The 15,307-nt window shown below is 61.2% G+C and overlaps 5 protein-coding genes across 5 annotated transcripts; 3 read left to right on the top strand and 2 right to left on the bottom strand.

Moving 5' to 3' along the window:
* Nucleotides 1-135: 135 nt before the first annotated feature.
* VTJ83DRAFT_3619 (uncharacterized protein) lies at nucleotides 136-1,046 on the top strand (the record flags this gene model as incomplete). The annotated part of the gene is made up of 2 exons (XM_071010017.1): nucleotides 136-568; nucleotides 679-1,046. The coding sequence occupies 2 exons, from the start codon at nucleotides 136-138 to the stop codon at nucleotides 1,044-1,046; spliced, it is 801 nt and encodes a 266-aa protein (XP_070867497.1).
* Nucleotides 1,047-2,281: 1,235 nt separating this feature from the next.
* On the top strand, nucleotides 2,282-4,618 carry VTJ83DRAFT_3620 (uncharacterized protein; the record flags this gene model as incomplete). The annotated part of the gene is made up of 1 exon (XM_071010019.1): nucleotides 2,282-4,618. The coding sequence occupies one exon, from the start codon at nucleotides 2,282-2,284 to the stop codon at nucleotides 4,616-4,618; it is 2,337 nt and encodes a 778-aa protein (XP_070867498.1).
* A 241-nt stretch (nucleotides 4,619-4,859) lies between these two features.
* VTJ83DRAFT_3621 (uncharacterized protein) lies at nucleotides 4,860-5,990 on the bottom strand (the record flags this gene model as incomplete). Its single annotated transcript, XM_071010020.1, has 2 exons — nucleotides 4,860-5,479; nucleotides 5,633-5,990. 2 exons carry the CDS (start codon nucleotides 5,988-5,990, stop codon nucleotides 4,860-4,862), a joined length of 978 nt encoding a protein of 325 aa, XP_070867499.1.
* A 1,031-nt stretch (nucleotides 5,991-7,021) lies between these two features.
* On the bottom strand, nucleotides 7,022-9,731 carry VTJ83DRAFT_3622 (uncharacterized protein; the record flags this gene model as incomplete). The annotated part of the gene is made up of 2 exons (XM_071010021.1): nucleotides 7,022-7,198; nucleotides 7,323-9,731. The coding sequence occupies 2 exons, from the start codon at nucleotides 9,729-9,731 to the stop codon at nucleotides 7,022-7,024; spliced, it is 2,586 nt and encodes an 861-aa protein (XP_070867500.1).
* A 1,324-nt stretch (nucleotides 9,732-11,055) lies between these two features.
* VTJ83DRAFT_3623 (uncharacterized protein) lies at nucleotides 11,056-14,739 on the top strand (the record flags this gene model as incomplete). Its single annotated transcript, XM_071010022.1, has 3 exons — nucleotides 11,056-11,195; nucleotides 11,300-14,255; nucleotides 14,329-14,739. The coding sequence occupies 3 exons, from the start codon at nucleotides 11,056-11,058 to the stop codon at nucleotides 14,737-14,739; spliced, it is 3,507 nt and encodes a 1,168-aa protein (XP_070867501.1).
* Between the last annotated feature and the right edge of the window lie 568 nt (nucleotides 14,740-15,307).

The following is a 15,307-nucleotide window of genomic DNA, read 5'->3' on the forward strand; positions in this document are numbered from 1 at the left end:
GAGTATTTAGCTGACCTCCTCTTCCACCCAACAGCTCCCAGACTCAGCACCCAGGAGCCAGCCCTCAGGAGCCAGCAGCCAAGCAACCTTCCATCCTCTTGTTGCATTGCAAATCGTTGAACCTTCTCCTCCACAATGCGTACCTCTCTCCTCTCCGCGGCGTGTCTGGCCCTGCTCCAGGCTGGTGCGCTCGCCTTGCCCGCGGCCTCAACTGCGACCACCGCGAGCGTCGCCGCTGCGTCGTCCACGTCACTGCCAGCGGTCTACAACCTCTCGGCCCCCGCTGTGCCCGACTTCCCGATCCACTCCTCGTGCAACGTGACCCTGCGGCGCCAGATCGAGCGCGCCCTCGGCGAGATGGTCGATCTCGCGGCGCACGCTCGCGACCACATCCTCCGCTGGGGTGTGGACTCGCCCTTTGTCCAGAAGTACTTTGGCGTGAACGGGACCAGCACCGAGGTCGGCACGGCTGGACCGTTGGGCTGGTACTCCCGGGTTGCTGCAGGCGACAGGAGGGGGATGGTGTTTAGGTGCGACGACCCGGACAAGAACTGCGCGACGCAGGACGGTGAGTAGTATCCTCATTATTTAGTTATCTGCCTGCCATATCAAGCGACCATCGCTACGCCTGTCGTCTTTTCTCTCCTAGTGTGCTAACCAAGGGCGACCCTGTACTAGGCTGGGCTGGCCACTGGCGCGGCGCAAATGCCACCCAGGAAACCGTGCTCTGCCCGCTCTCCTTCGCCGCCGGCCGCCGTTTGCATCTTGAAAGCGTCTGCGGCCTGGGCCACACCGTCCGCAGCTCACCGCTCAACACCTTCTGGGCTGTCGATCTTCTTCATCGCGTCCTGCATATCCCGCGCATCAGCGAGGGCGTGGTGGACCACTTCGCGGATGGCTACGAGGAGGTCCTGGAGCTTGCCAAGACGGACCCGGAGAAGGCGGCCAGGGATAGCGAGGCGCTGCAGCTCTTTGCGCTGGAGGTGTATGCGTTTGAGGTGGCTGCGCCTGGTGTGGGTTGCTCAGGAGAAGAGGAAGAGGAGTAAATGTAGTACTTAATTAGAATACACCTTGGTTGGATATAGTCAGCTGTTCTTTTGACCTGCAACACGCAGCTTCTTTGAATAGGATCAGCTCAACCTGGATTCCAGATTTCTACCCAGTCCTAAAAGGCCCTATGGGATTGGCGGCGATGAGGTCTATGAGGATGAGCACTGTTTCAACTGCCCGCTTGTGTTTCGTGGTCGGGATGATGGTCGGCAACGGACTTGATGATCGGCTGAGGGAGAACTTCGAGGATAGGCTGCTCATTTGCTGATTCCGGAGGACCTACCGAATTATTAGTTCACAGTTTTGAATCCAACAGAGATAGGCAACGTGGAAGTAAAGTATCCAATATAACTCATGGTGCTTACCAGGTGATTAGGCATGTAAACCAGGATCCTCGAATGCTAAGACTGGGCGGATCGGGGCAGATGGACGAATAGTGTAAGGTCAGGTGAGTCGCTGGTGTCCTTATGGACCGTGTCCATCGTATTCTCTTTCTTACTCACAGGTGCCTTGGGTACCAAGTCACCTCAAGTCGGCTCTTCAGATCGAATGAACACAACTCAAGCAGACACCGAACGTTCAGCTGTTGAAAATAGGACATTGAGGGGTGTCCAAAGTGCAATGGGGCACCAACCGCTCTCGTCGCTCAGGATATTCAACTCACCTTGTCCTTCCTCTGGCCCATTTCCTTGGCTACAACGCTGGTATGCCGCACCCTCATCCTCTCATCGTTTCTGTCTTGATTTTACAGAGTCAGGCTGTCTCTAATATTCCCACGTTGACGGAGCCATGACCTCGAAGCTCACTCGGCCTGAGTGTTGCTGTAGCTCAGCAGGCCCCCTAACCCCCTTATCCTGTGAGCCCTAACGCAAAGACTCGGTCATTGGTTCGTCTGTATGCAAAGTGCAAGGAGAATGTGACCGTACAACGGCTGTTGGTGCCGCCGCAGCACGCACCGCCTCAGCCCCGCAGAGAGACAGCGCTTGGGCAAGTCGCTGGTAACTTGCATAGGCCCTGTTTGACTTGGCTGCGTTTGTTACCGGCTGGATGATTCATTAGCCATGTTTTCGCGGGGTTCATGCTCGGCTTATGTGATAGGCGGTTGATCCTCAGTTCTGTCGGTGATATCTCCATCTCGTTTTCTCGTTTCCCAGCCTCTACCTGAAGATCTACCAAAGTGTTGTTACGCCTTGCCCTCTCACCCGGGAATAACAGCGGCCGGGTCGCGACAATGGCCAACGGGACTACTACGGCGTTGTCCAACATAGCAAAGATTTATCAGCCCCTCGATTCCTCACGCCGCCAGATCCGAGTGCTCTGGCTTCTGGGGCCCTCAAGTCGAGCACCAAAGGCTTACCGGCGCATACATATTACGCCTCCGGGCCCGCCTTGTTGGGATGCGCCCGTTTTTCTCCCAGAGATAGACGACGAGGATGATCCAATCTATGCAGAGCTCACAACCGTCTCGCTCCTCGACAGACCAGCCTACACGGCCTTGTCCTACACCTGGGGCAGCCCAGAGGCCAAACAATACACCATCTTTCTCAACGGCCAACGCTTCAGAGTTCGGTCCAATCTGTACTCAATCCTTCGCCATCTGCGCTGGCGCGGCATAGGCACTAAAAAGGCGCCAGCAGACCTGCAAGACTCCACGGACCAGCTGCAACGAATGCCCCTTTGGATCGATGCCGTGTGCATCAACCAGGACGACGTTCTGGAGCGCAACAGCCAGGTGATGCTCATGGGTGGCCTCTACCGCGACGCCTCGGCTGTCTTGTCATGGCTGGACAACATCCTGCCTGAATCGACCGTGAAAGGTCTGGCCAAGGTCCGCAGCTTCGCCAGGACGTGGACCGTACTTAGCGCGTACCTGGGAGACGCGAAGGAGAAGGCCGGACGGAAGGGGAGGGCGGACAAGTCCGATGACGGTGAGAGCCCGGATTCCGGGGTGCTCAAGGAGATAGAGACCTGGTGGAGGTCTGTGGGATGCAGGTTTCATGACCTGATCGACGTCTTCTGCGTGCCGTATTGGGAGCGCGTGTGGATCGTGCAAGAGGTGGTCCTTGCGTCTCCTGCGTCGCACGTGTACATGGCCGGCACTGGCGATCGCGACGAGAGAATCACCGAGGCGGAGTTAGATGCCGCGTCGAACTGCATGCTGGCTCTATTCGGCCATGGCGACTTCACAAAGGTTCTCCAGCTCAATCTCCCGTTCATCGACGCCCACCAGCTGTCCAAGGATACCGTGGGTTGGGCTCGTCACGGGATCTTGGACGAGATGACCATGCGACGCGACATGTCGGATATCCAGCGAGGGCTCGTCACGCCGGGATGGATGTTTGTTCTACATGTCGCGAGCTCGCGTCAGTGTTCAGAGCCGCGCGACGCCGTCTACGGCTTGCTGCATATCATCCCCCCGTCACCTGCCGAGCGAGGCACGATTAACCCCGACTACCAGCGGCCGGTCCGCGACGTGTATATCGACTGGGCGCTGCGCGCCATTCGCGAGCGGCAGGACCTTGGGATTCTCGCGTACGCCGGAACCGGTTTCGCGTCCTGCCAAACTCCAATATCGCACCCCAGATCAGATCTCGACCTGCCCTCGTGGGTACCAGATCTGTATAACCGAAAGGGCCGCCGCCAGGTCGACTGGGTCCGTCGGCCGCCGGATGAGAGGAGCAACAACGACAACACTGCCGCGTTTCCCATCAACGTTACGCCGCGAGGGTACTTGATCACGCCGGCGCGCCGGCGCGCCATTGTGAGGAGCACCACGCCTGTGGCCTACAGCAAGTCGTCAGTTCGAGGGGGCGGCTATGAGCTGATGGACTTTTTCTCTGATTACCTGCGCGTTCGAGCAGGCTTGCGGTACCCCGTGGGCGGAATGCCGCCTTTGCAGGGCCTCCTTCGGCTCGTGCTGCAGCCGTTCTTTGCCTCGTTGGACCCGGCCGAAGGCGACCCCGCGACGGGGAAGGCCGTCCACCACCTCGTATGCGGATTCATCTGGTGGCTCATAAGCGCAATCCGAGAGCTGATGATGCCGGAAGATCAGATGCGACCCGTCAACTTCTGGCCTCCTCTCCCGGTGTATGCTGATCTCTACGATGGCGTGGACGAGAGCGAGGTCCGGGAACGCGTGGCATCTGTCCTAGGTCTGAGCTTCGGGGACGGTTTCGCCGCGTCCTACCGCTCGGCCATCTTCCCGGAAGCAGACATAACGGCGCTGCTGGGATGGAAGCAGCTGGAGGACTCGGCCAAGGACGAGGAGGTGATAAAGGACGCAGACCTGATACGTATATTCATGGCCAACTGGAATGATGGATGCCCGCTGATCTTCACGGGGGACGGATATATCGGACGCGGCCCCAGCAATGCGGAGCCCGGGGATCTGGTGTACGAGGTCAAGGATTGCCGTTCTCTTCTATTGTTCCGCAGGGGCGGCGCCGGTGTTGATGAGCTGGGCCGAGAGCCTATTACGCTCCTAGGTGCTTGCAGCTTTCTGGGACTTGGGGATCGGTTGGATGAGCGACGGCAGGGGGAGTACGATGAAGACCTGATCATCTGTTGACGGGTTGGCTGATCATCTGGGCCAGGAGAGTATATGCAATGTGGACGATGTTGGGATTGCAGCTGAGAAAGATGTTCGAGAGCTCAGAGACGCTTAACGGAACATGCCTGAGGACTAGCTGGCATCGCAGAACAGTGTCCAACCGCGAATGCCGACCTAGGTGTCCAACTTCCCTCGCAGGTGGCCCTCTTCCTATTTCGCTAATACTCATACCCTTTCCTCTCCTGTCCCCTCATCCCGTTTACCGCACCAACGTCAACAACCCGGGCCGATACGGCAACTTCCCGTAATCCCCGCCCGAGTTCGGCGAGCGGCCCTGGTACAGCAGCTGCAGGTTGCACGGATCAATGGTCATGGTGTGGTCCGCGCTGACCCTGATCAGCTCGCCGTGGCTGATGTCGTTGGTCCACGTCGCGCCGCTGTTCGCCTTGCCCGCGAACGGCCTGCCCTCGCTCGCGGCCTGCGGCGTCCAGCTCCCGCCCAGGCTTGTCGCGGTGAAGGACCGGAAGTACCGGCCCTGCGCGCCGATCGCCTCCACAATCATGAGATACTTTTGCTGGCCCTGGAGCTTGTACACCTGCACGGCCTCAAAGAGGTTGTTGGTCGAGTCCTGCATGATGATGGTCGACGAGGAGCCAAAGCTGCCCGGGAAGTTGCCGATGGGCATGCTGGCGCGGTAGATGCGACCGTTGTCGCCCGCGAAGAAGAGGTACATGGTGGTGTCGTCGCCGATGAGGGCTTGGTCGATGGGGCCGGTCGAGGAGCCGCTGATGCGACCCGAGAAGAGGGTCTGAGTAGGGCCCCAGCCGTTGGGGTTGGTCGGGTTGCGCGAGGTTTTGTAGGAGAAGGCGGTTGGGCCCCCTGAGGTCATCACGGTTAGCCATCGGGCAATCTGTCACAGGCTTTACGTACCTCGGGTGCTTGTGGAGGTAGGTAGGTACGTAGGCGAGGGGGGGAGGGAGAGAGAGAGGGGGGCAACATGGCATCTTGTCCGAACTGAGGAACAAGACTTACACTGATACGCCAACACCCAGATATCCTTCGGCGGGAAGTAAAACAAGCTCGGCGCTACCGTCGCCTGGTTCATACCGGTCTGGGGCGCCGTCCGGAGCTCGGTGAAGTTGTTCACCAGCCCAAAGGCCATGGATCCCCAGGTGGTGCCAAAGTCATGCGTCGTGGCGTAGACAAGGTGCTTGCCCTCGTACGGCGCCGTGGTGAAGTCTTTGAGCGAGACCCATCCCGATCTAGGCTCGGCCAACGGGCCGGTCGACGTCCACCGGTAGGTGGAAGGGAGATCGCAGATCTGCTGAGCCGCGACGCCGACCGATGTGGCCAGGAGGGCCAGGCCCATCGAGGAAACGGTAGACTTCATGGTGTTGGAGGACGATGGGAGCTGGTCATTGAAGCCGCCATGTTGGGCACGCCGCCGTCAGGGACATGGCCAGGGATTTATATCCCTATACCTTCCCAATGCGCCCCTCGTCCGAGCGAGCAGCTAGGCCTCTGGACCTGCCCTCATGCGGTCGTTTGCCAGGGAAGACAGCCATGGATGCTTCTCCTCGGCGTCGCTCAGGAACTCTAGGTGCCGGACTCCCATAACCACAGCCGGGAAATTTGGACTTGTAACAAGTGAAAACAATCCTCCACCAGTCACCAGCCGGCGCATACCCCTTCCCTCGGGAGTTGCTTTGCGCAGCCACTCAACGACCAGCCCCGGCCCCATAATGCTTCCCGGAAACGTTGGGACTTGAGATCAATGTCACCGTTGCGTCGGCGACCGGCAGTGATTGCGGGGGGCCCCTCTCCGGGAACCAGTCGCTTCATCTCACCCTGTACCTAATAAGCAACGGCATTGGGCCCTCTTTCAATCTACTGGAGCGCTTATCATTGCGGATGGATGTTTTGGGACGACGCGACACATTGAGGTGACGGATGTATGATTTCAGAGCTGAGATTTTGGACGCCACGAAGCCGCACCAGTAGGTGATGCGGACCGTCGGGGGACATTGTTTCTCTTTCTCATGTCGTCAGGGCCTTGGACATCCCGCATCCATGCTGCTGCCATCTGCGGCTGATACCTCGATGGCCATGAATGGTAGCATGATTACCTTGTGCCAGCTAGGACCTGATGACCCAGGAAAGATTCAACTCTCCCATGATACCCTAATCACCACCGCCCCATGTTCCCGTTCAAAGAACTCCCCGCCCACTCTTGCCATTCATCCCAGAACCGAGAAAGGAAAATAGATGGTATCTAAGTAAAGTAGCTAATGGCTCCCCCCACAAACAGCGACGGAACTCGGAAACAATGTGCGGAAGCAAGCAGAGGAAGGATGACAAGAAAAAGCGCCCGAATCATGTGCAGCTCTGACACATCGAACGCCAACCAGAGCCGGACGTCCTCTACGACGTCCCAAACTCCTTCGCCTTCCTCGCCAAGATCCTAATGTTATTAACCAGCCCATCCACCACTTCGACGTATTGGTGCGGTTGTCCGTCCTGGGCGCGACGGCCCTGAGCAATGACCGGGGTCGGGTCGATTTCGATCTCGAGCTCGTGCTCCTTTTCCATGCGGTGGGCCTGCTGCGGCTGTTAGGAGAGAGTCCTTCTGAGAAAAGAGAAAAAGGAAAAAAAGAAAAAAAAAAAAAAGAAATCTCCCTTGACTCAGCCTAGGGAGGGGTAGATGTTGGCTAGGCGAACTTACGTTATGGCCCTGCGTGTTTTGGGTGACCTGTGTCAAGTCGATCTGGTAGCAGCCGTGCTTGTAGCTGAGCCGGTCCTTGGTGCGGACGGGTGGCGGCGGACGGCCCGTGGAGGCGGCCATGCGTTCCAGCTCGTCGATGGGGCCGTTCCAGTCCATTTCGAGGTTGACGCTGATGCGGCAGTCAAGCGGCAGGTCTGGGAAATGCAAGCTGAGGTCTGCGATGCGGGCCTTGACGATTTTGCCCAGGACCTTGTCCGTCTTTTGGTCGTGCGTCACGCGAACCTTGACGCCGTGACCCTTGGAAGCGATGGGCTTGGCTACGCATACCGGCAGCAGCCTATCGCGGACAGACGCGGGCAGTTCGAAGAAGCGGTCCACCTCGTAGCGGTGGAGGTAATCGATGGGCAGCCTCGGGCGCGGGAGGTTCGCGTGGGCGGCTTTGTTGGCAGGGTGGGTCTCCTGCACCAGGCGGTTCAGGAACTGGTTGAATGCCTTGTGCTGCTGTTCCGTCATCGAGGAGCGGAAGCCGAGCCAGTTCCGGCCCGCGTCGCTGAGCACGCACTCGGTCATGACGGGCAGATCGACGCGCTGGTTGGTGTTCTTGTCGATGAGCATGCCGAGCTTCGCTTCGATCTCGAACTTGACGCCGCGCGACTGGATCTCGCCGATGTCCTCATTCATGACCACGTGTTGGAATAGGAAGTCGGCGACGGTTTTGCTGAGCTGCTCCTGGGGCACCCAATTGGTGATGCTAGCCTCCCATGGTCCGAGCGGGCCCCATTGGCTTGCAGAGTCGGGCGGCGGAGGCGCGCTGGGGTCACGCGGCGCGGGTGCCGCGGTGCGCTTCTCGTCTGGCGACGCGTGGCGGCTATGCTTGCCATTGATCTGCGGGTACGTGCTGTGCGGAACCGGCTGGTAGAGGATGCGATTGGGATGCGCCAGCGGGCGATCGCGGGCGGACTGGGCCCACGGAGGCACGGTCCGGTAGACGGTTCGCTTCTTGGGGAGGGCTTTCGGCGGAGCCGCGGCCGGCGTAGGGGGAGCTTGTTGCGATGATGGCTGTTGCATTGGCGGACGAGAGCCTTGGTTTGCAAACGGTGCCGGGCGCATCTCTCGCTTCTCGCGTTCTTCGGGGCGCAGGTCGCGGTCGTCGAGCTTTCGCTTGCCTGGGGTAACGGCGCGGTCTCGCATGATCGGCGGTGGTGCTTGCTGGCCAGGGTGTGTTTCGAGCTCCGAGACCCCGGTGCCCGGCCGACCAGCAGAGCTTGGCAAACTGGAGACGCGTGTTTTCGGGCTCACGCTCAGGCTTCTGTCCCTGGTATCGCCCTGGGGCTGCAGCAACTTGCCGGGATCGGGTCCGCGTGGTTCCTGGACGTTTTGCCGGCTGGCTGGTCGGGAAAGCTGATTCAGGGGTGGCGGAGGTGGCGAGGCTTGGACGGTGGACTGACGACTCGGTGGCGCCGGGACGCGCTGTTGGTATGGGCTCGACGGTTGGCTGTAGCCAATGCTTTGCGATTGCGCCGGTCGAGCAGACAGCGGCGGTCCGCCACCCGGAGTCGGCGGCTGCGAGGGCTGGCGCGGGTACAGGTCGGGTTGTTGGAGCGATTGAGGCGTCGAAACCGGGCTGCCTTGGACAAAGTTTGCAAACTGGCCGGGCTGGCTGTGTGCGGACGTCGGAGTCGGCGTGGATTGGACGGAATGGCCCCGGGGCAGATGAGGATGAGCCGATACGGGCGTGGCTGTGGGCGACGACTGTGCGACGTGCGGACCCGGACCCGGACCCGGACCGTACGGACTGGCGATCGGAGGCGGGTGAGCAGGGCCGGCGGCGGCTGTCGGCGGAGGGTAGCTGTCTCGACGGTACTGATTGCTGGGAGGCGGAGGCGGAGGAGGGTATTGGTGTCGCTGCACCGGACTGGTTATTTGTTGCTGCGGCGGGAAAGGATAACCACCGGCAGCAGCAGGGGCCGAAACGGTTCGTGTTTGTTGGTACGGAGAGTGGGCTTGGCCGGGGCCTACAGCGGGAGATCGGACGTCGCTGGTCCGGATTTGCTGGAGAGGCGGCGGTGGAGGCGGTCTGCTCGCGTAGGGGCTGGGGCCCGGTCCGGCTCCAGGGCCCGGGCCTGGGTAGGGAGGCGGAGGGGGAGACGTAAATGGGGCTGGAGGAATGCGATGCGCACCATAGTCCTGCGAGAGGGGCCGGCTCGGGGACGGCTGCGTGTGGCCGTAGTCGCGGAACGACTGCTGCGAGGCCGTCTGCACCGGTGTGGAGGGAAGGGAAGGGGTTGGTATGGCCTGAGGCGGTGGTGGGTGTTGAGGGGGATGAAGCTGAGGCGGCGGCGGCGGTGCTGGCTTGCTCGGCGTCGGCGTCGAGGGGCCATTGTCGTTGAGCATGCCCCGGAGATCCATCTTGATTCGATGACCCAGCCGCGTCGTATCCGAATTTTTTCGGTCCCTTTTTTCCTCTGATTTGATTTGGCTCAGGGGAGCGAGGGTTCGAGCTTGACCCGGCGTGCCTCCACGTATGTCTTCTTGTCCTTGGACGGTTCACTTATCTTGACAACCCCCTCTGCCACTTGTGCATGGAGCGGAGCGCACCACCAATCGTGGCGAGAAAAAAAATTAAGCGATTTGCCAGAAAGGAGCGCAGTTGCAAGAGAGGTCTCGTGGGGAGAACGGATTTGGTGGATATCAGCTTGCAGGCGTCGTCATCGCATCGTCGGGACGAGATGGCGCGTTGGAGAAAACGAGAGCGAGCCACCAAACGGCCGGGTGAGCAGATATCCAGAGACACACGCGCTACAGGGTTCGCATGCGACGATGGGGGGAAGAGTTAGGGCAGCAATGGCGACAGCAGCATGGTTGCTGAGAGGGGGCGTGGGCAAGAGATGGAGAGAGCAAAAAGGCCAGAGGGGATGGTGAAGGGTGCGAAGCCTGAAGGGTGAAGGCTGAAAGCTGGTCGCTCAGTGTGCGCCGCGAAAGATGCGCCAGGTCCCAAGTGCGGTTTTCACTTGCTCCTGGTCCCCGGCCAAGGAAACGCGCAAAGGGCTCACCTCTGCTGGTTCAAGTCCCACCTTAACAGGGGCGACACTTCTGCCTCGAGGATATCCGCGTTGCAGCGCAGCCATCCAAAAGCGCTGCGTTAGACAAGCCTCCGAATGCAACACACAAGAGACACCGTTTCCGGACAGCTCCCCTACGGCGTGATGCCCCAACCATGTCTTGTTCTCCTGTGCTCGGTGTTACAGAGTACACGAGGCTCAAGACACGCTTCAGAGCGGCGAAGGGGAGAGTTGGAGGCTCCCTGCCAAGACCGCCCTAGCCCGAACAGGAAAGCCAAGATAGAATTCTCCGGACGCGGCGATTGGCTGCGTGGCTTCTCTCAGGCCCAGCTCCAAGACCCACTCCAGGCCCCACAGCTGCAAGGCAGAGAGCTTCCTGACGTGTGTTGTCGTGGGCGGGAAGTGGGAAGCAGAGGCTCAGGCACGGGAGCCAGATGGATCCCGAATCTCTCTCCTCCAACGCCAAACCTCCAACACCGCCGTCCATCGTCTCTCCGTCAACCACCCATCGCTGCAACGCAGAGATTGCAGCCGATCCCCAAGCCGTGTATTTCTCTTGCATCCTGGTTTCCCCTTGATTCGTTTCGGGATCCAGACTGTCTGCCCCCCCAACAACCCTCCCTGCCGCCCTCCCCCCCCCCGCCTCATCGATCCCGCCCAACGCCGTCGCGATGCCTGGACTCGTCACGGCGACTGGCGTCCTCGGCTTCCTTGCCGACGAAGAGCCCGAGCTCAAGGTTTTCGCCCTTCGGACGCTGAACGATGATATCGACACCGTCTGGACCGAGGTGGCGGGCGCGCTGAGTGAAATGTATGCCGTTTTCTGCCTTGCTTTCCTTGGTGATATGTTTGCTTCTGGTGTGTCGTTGGTCGTTCCAGGCGTCTTGGCTGACCCGCGATTGCTCTCACTCACAGCGAGGCTCTGTACGAGGATGAATCCTTCCCCGAGCGCCAGCTGGCCGCTCTGGTCCTCGCCAAGGTCTACTTCCACCTGCAGGCCTACAACGAGAGCATGACCTTCGCCCTCGCCGCCGGCCCGCTCTTCAAGCTCGACGCCCCCGGCGAGTTTGAGGAGACCATCATCTCCAAGTGCATCGACCAGTACATCGCCGTGTCGTCAGCCCGCCATACCCCGTCCAAGTCGACCAAGACTGCCATCGATCTCCCGGCCATCGCCACCACCTTCGGCGGCGCCTCGTCGCTGGAGACCTCGACGCTCATCTCGCCCACCACTCCCTTCTCGCAGTCCACCCTGCCGTCCAAGTCGCTCCTCTCACGCACCGCCGAGGACAACACGATTTTGGACCCTAGCTTCCAGCCGACCAAGGAGGGCCGCTCGGCGTCGATAGCGCAGGTGACGGACCAGACGACGTGGGCCGCCCTCGAGAGCGCCATCGAGCGCCTGTTTGAAACCAGCCTGAAGCAGGGCAAGTACCGCCAGGTGGTTGGTATCGCCGTGGAAGCCAAGAACCTGGACGTTCTCCGGCGCGTCATCAAGCGGGCGGCCGAGGATGACAAGCGCTCCAAGGGCGGCCAGGAGGGCCAGGGCGCCGCCGAGGATCTCATGGACTACGCTCTCGGCATCTGCATGGATATCGTCCAAGAACGCGGCCTGCGGACCGAGATGCTGCGCCTCATCCTCGACCTCCTCAACGACATACCGAACCCCGACTACTTCGCCATCGCCAAGTGCGTTGTGTACTTGGACTCGGATGAAGAGGCCTCGGCCCTGCTGCTGCAGCTGGTCACCAAGGGCGATGCCGCCTCCATCGCTACGGCCTACCAGATCGCCTTTGACCTGTACGACAACGGCACCCAGGAGTTCCTGGCCAAGGTCATCAAGGCGCTGCCGTCGGGTGAGCCGCCCAAGCCCAAGCCAGCCGCTGCTGCCGCCGAAGGCGCCGCTGCCGAGTCGGCCCCTCTCCTCGAGAACCAGGAGGAGGCGGACGATGGCGACGAGCTGCCGGAGGAGGTGGCCAAGGTGTACCGCAACATCCGTCAGATCCTCGACGGCACCACGGCCATCCGGCTGAACCTCGAGTTCCTGTACCGCAACAACCACACGGACCTCAGCATCCTCAACAGAGTCCGCGACAGCCTCGACGCCCGCAACTCCATCTTCCACACGGCCGTCACGTTCTGCAACGCCTTCATGAACGCCGGCACCACCAACGACAAGTTCTTCCGCGACAACCTCGAGTGGCTGGGCAAGGCCGTCAACTGGTCCAAGTTCACCGCCACCGCCGCGCTCGGCGTCATCCACCGCGGCAACATCCACCAATCGCGCAAGCTGCTGGAGCCCTACCTCCCCAAGCAGGGCGGCGTTTCGAGCGGCTCCATCTTCAGCCAAGGCGGCGCGCTGTATGCCTACGGTCTGATCCACGCCAACCACGGCGCCGAGGCCCTCGAGAGCCTCCGCTCCCTCTTCAACGCCGCCGAGGAGGAGGTGATCCAGCACGGCGGCGCCCTCGGTCTCGGCATTGCCGGCATGGCTTGCGGCAGCGAGCAGATCTACGAGGATCTTACCAAGGTCCTGTTCGCCGACTCGGCCCTCAACGGCGAGGCCGTCGGCTTGGCCATCGGTCTCATCATGCTTGGAACCGGTAACGCCAAGGCCCTGGAGACCCTCTTCACCTACGCCCACGAGACGAGCCACGAGAAGATCGTGCGCGGCTGCGCCCTCGGCATGGCGCTCATCATGTACGGGCGCCAGGAGGGTGCCGACAGCATGATCGCCGGCCTGCTCAACGACCCGGACCCGACGCTGCGCTACGGCGGTATCCTGACGGTGGCGCTGGCCTACTGCGGCACCGGCAGCAACAAGGCCGTGCGCAAGCTGCTGCACACGGCCGTCAGCGACGTCAACGATGACGTCCGTCGCATCGCCGTCATGAGCCTGGGCTTCATCCTGTTCCGCAAGCCCGGCAGCGTGCCGCGCATGGTGGAGCTCCTCGCCGAGTCGTACAACCCGCACGTTCGCTACGGCTCCGCCATGGCCCTCGGCATCGCCTGCGCCGGCACCGGCCTCGAGGAGGCCATCGACCTGCTCGAGCCCATGATGAAGGACCCCAACGACTTTGTGCGCCAGGGCGCCCTCATCGCCTTGTCCATGATCATGGTGCAGCAGAACGAGGCCATGAACCCCAAGGTCACGTCCATCCGCAAGACCCTCAAGAAGGTGGTGGGCGACCGCCACGAGGATGCCATGACCAAGTTCGGCGCCGCTCTCGCTCTCGGCATCCTCGACGCCGGCGGCCGTAACTGCACCATCGGGCTGCAGACCCAGACGGGCAACCTCAACATGCCGGGCATCGTCGGCATGGCCGTGTTCACCCAGTACTGGTACTGGTTCCCCTTCACCCACTTCCTGTCGCTCAGCTTCGCCCCGACCTCCATCATCGGTCTCGACCATGACCTGGAGATGCCCGCGATCAAGTTCCACTGCGCCACCAGGCCCAGCTTGTTCGACTACCCGCCCGAGCAGGAGGTCAAGGTCGAGGAGGGCCCTGCCCTCGTCACCACGGCCATCCTGTCCACGACCGCCCAGGCCCGCCGCCGCGCCCAGCGGAAGGAGCGCGCCCAGCGCCGCGAGAGCATGGACATCGACACGCCCACCGTCAGCAAGACCCCCGCGCCCGCTGGCGGCGACAAGATGGACGTGGACGAGGAGAAGAAGACCAAGGCGGCAGAAGGAGCCAAGGAGAAGGAGGGCGAGGCCGCGACCGACAAGGAGGCTGCCTCGAGCGGAAACGACAAGAAGAAGGTCGAGAAGGAGAAGGTTGGCTACGAGATCGAGAACATGTCGCGCGTGCTCCCCGGCCAGCTCAAGTACATCAGCTTCCCGGCCGGTCGGTACAAGCCGGTGAAGAAGGTGAGTCCTGCTCGTTCCCTCTGTGTTCCCCACGCGGCGATGGCTATTTCGCACCTGCTAACACCGCTTGCAGCCTACCGGCGGCCCGATTCTCCTCCACGACTCCCAGCCCGGCGAGCCCAAGACGCTGATCGAGGAGAAGCTCAAGAAGGTGACCACGGAGCGCGCGCCGGTGGCAGGCGCTGGTGCGGGAGGCGCCGGCGCGGCGCCGAGGAATGCGGCCCAGACGCTGCTCTCCAACTGGTCGGCAGGCGGCGGCAACAACATCCAGGAGCTTACCGAGCTGCTCCAGCTTACGTCGCGCGGACAGGGCCGGGCGGCGAGGTTGGGTGGTAGCGGTGCTGCTGCGGCTGCCGGCGCGGGTAGCGGAGCGGCAGCCGCGGCCGGCGTGCTGACCGCCGTGGATGAGGACAATGAGGGCGATGAGGAGGCCAGGCCCCCGGCGGACTTTGAGTATTTTACCGAGGGAGAGGATGACGAGTAGATGCCCCCTGACGGTCACTTGGGTGAAGCTGGGGGGTTAGAGGATGGGCACAGCGTGTGTGTATTATACCGTGCTATCTCTGACCGACGATTGCGGACGGGAATAGACTAGGCCAGATGTGTAAAAGAGCCGGCGTCCCATTGGGCTGATCATATGCGATGTGTGTCCATGGTGAACCTGACGTGCTCGTGGATGGCCAAACAACGGTGGCCGGTTGCGCAAGCCAAAGCCTCCCGCCACCGGCGTGGAGCGAGCCGCTCCCGACCCGACTTGACATGTTCGAAGACAACAGATCGTGTGGGGCAAACGACGTCATCGCATGACACGGGAGCTCATGCTCTCTTGACACCGGATAACTTCCAACTTGCAGCAGCTTATATTCGGGATTATCAGTCCTTGTTGCGAACGAGCTGGCTTGAAAGCCGTGCATGGGCGGCATACACCGTACGATTGCGATCTCATCCAGCCAGTCTCGGGATATTATCCACAAATTACCGTTGCCAGGCTCTACCATCTGCTCCCTGAAAACGCTCACACGCTCAGCTCGGTTCACCACTAGTCCTCGGCT

Source organism: Remersonia thermophila, chromosome 3, assembly GCF_042764415.1.
Source record: "Remersonia thermophila strain ATCC 22073 chromosome 3, whole genome shotgun sequence".
NCBI classification, from domain to species: Eukaryota; Fungi; Ascomycota; class Sordariomycetes; order Sordariales; family Chaetomiaceae; genus Remersonia; species Remersonia thermophila.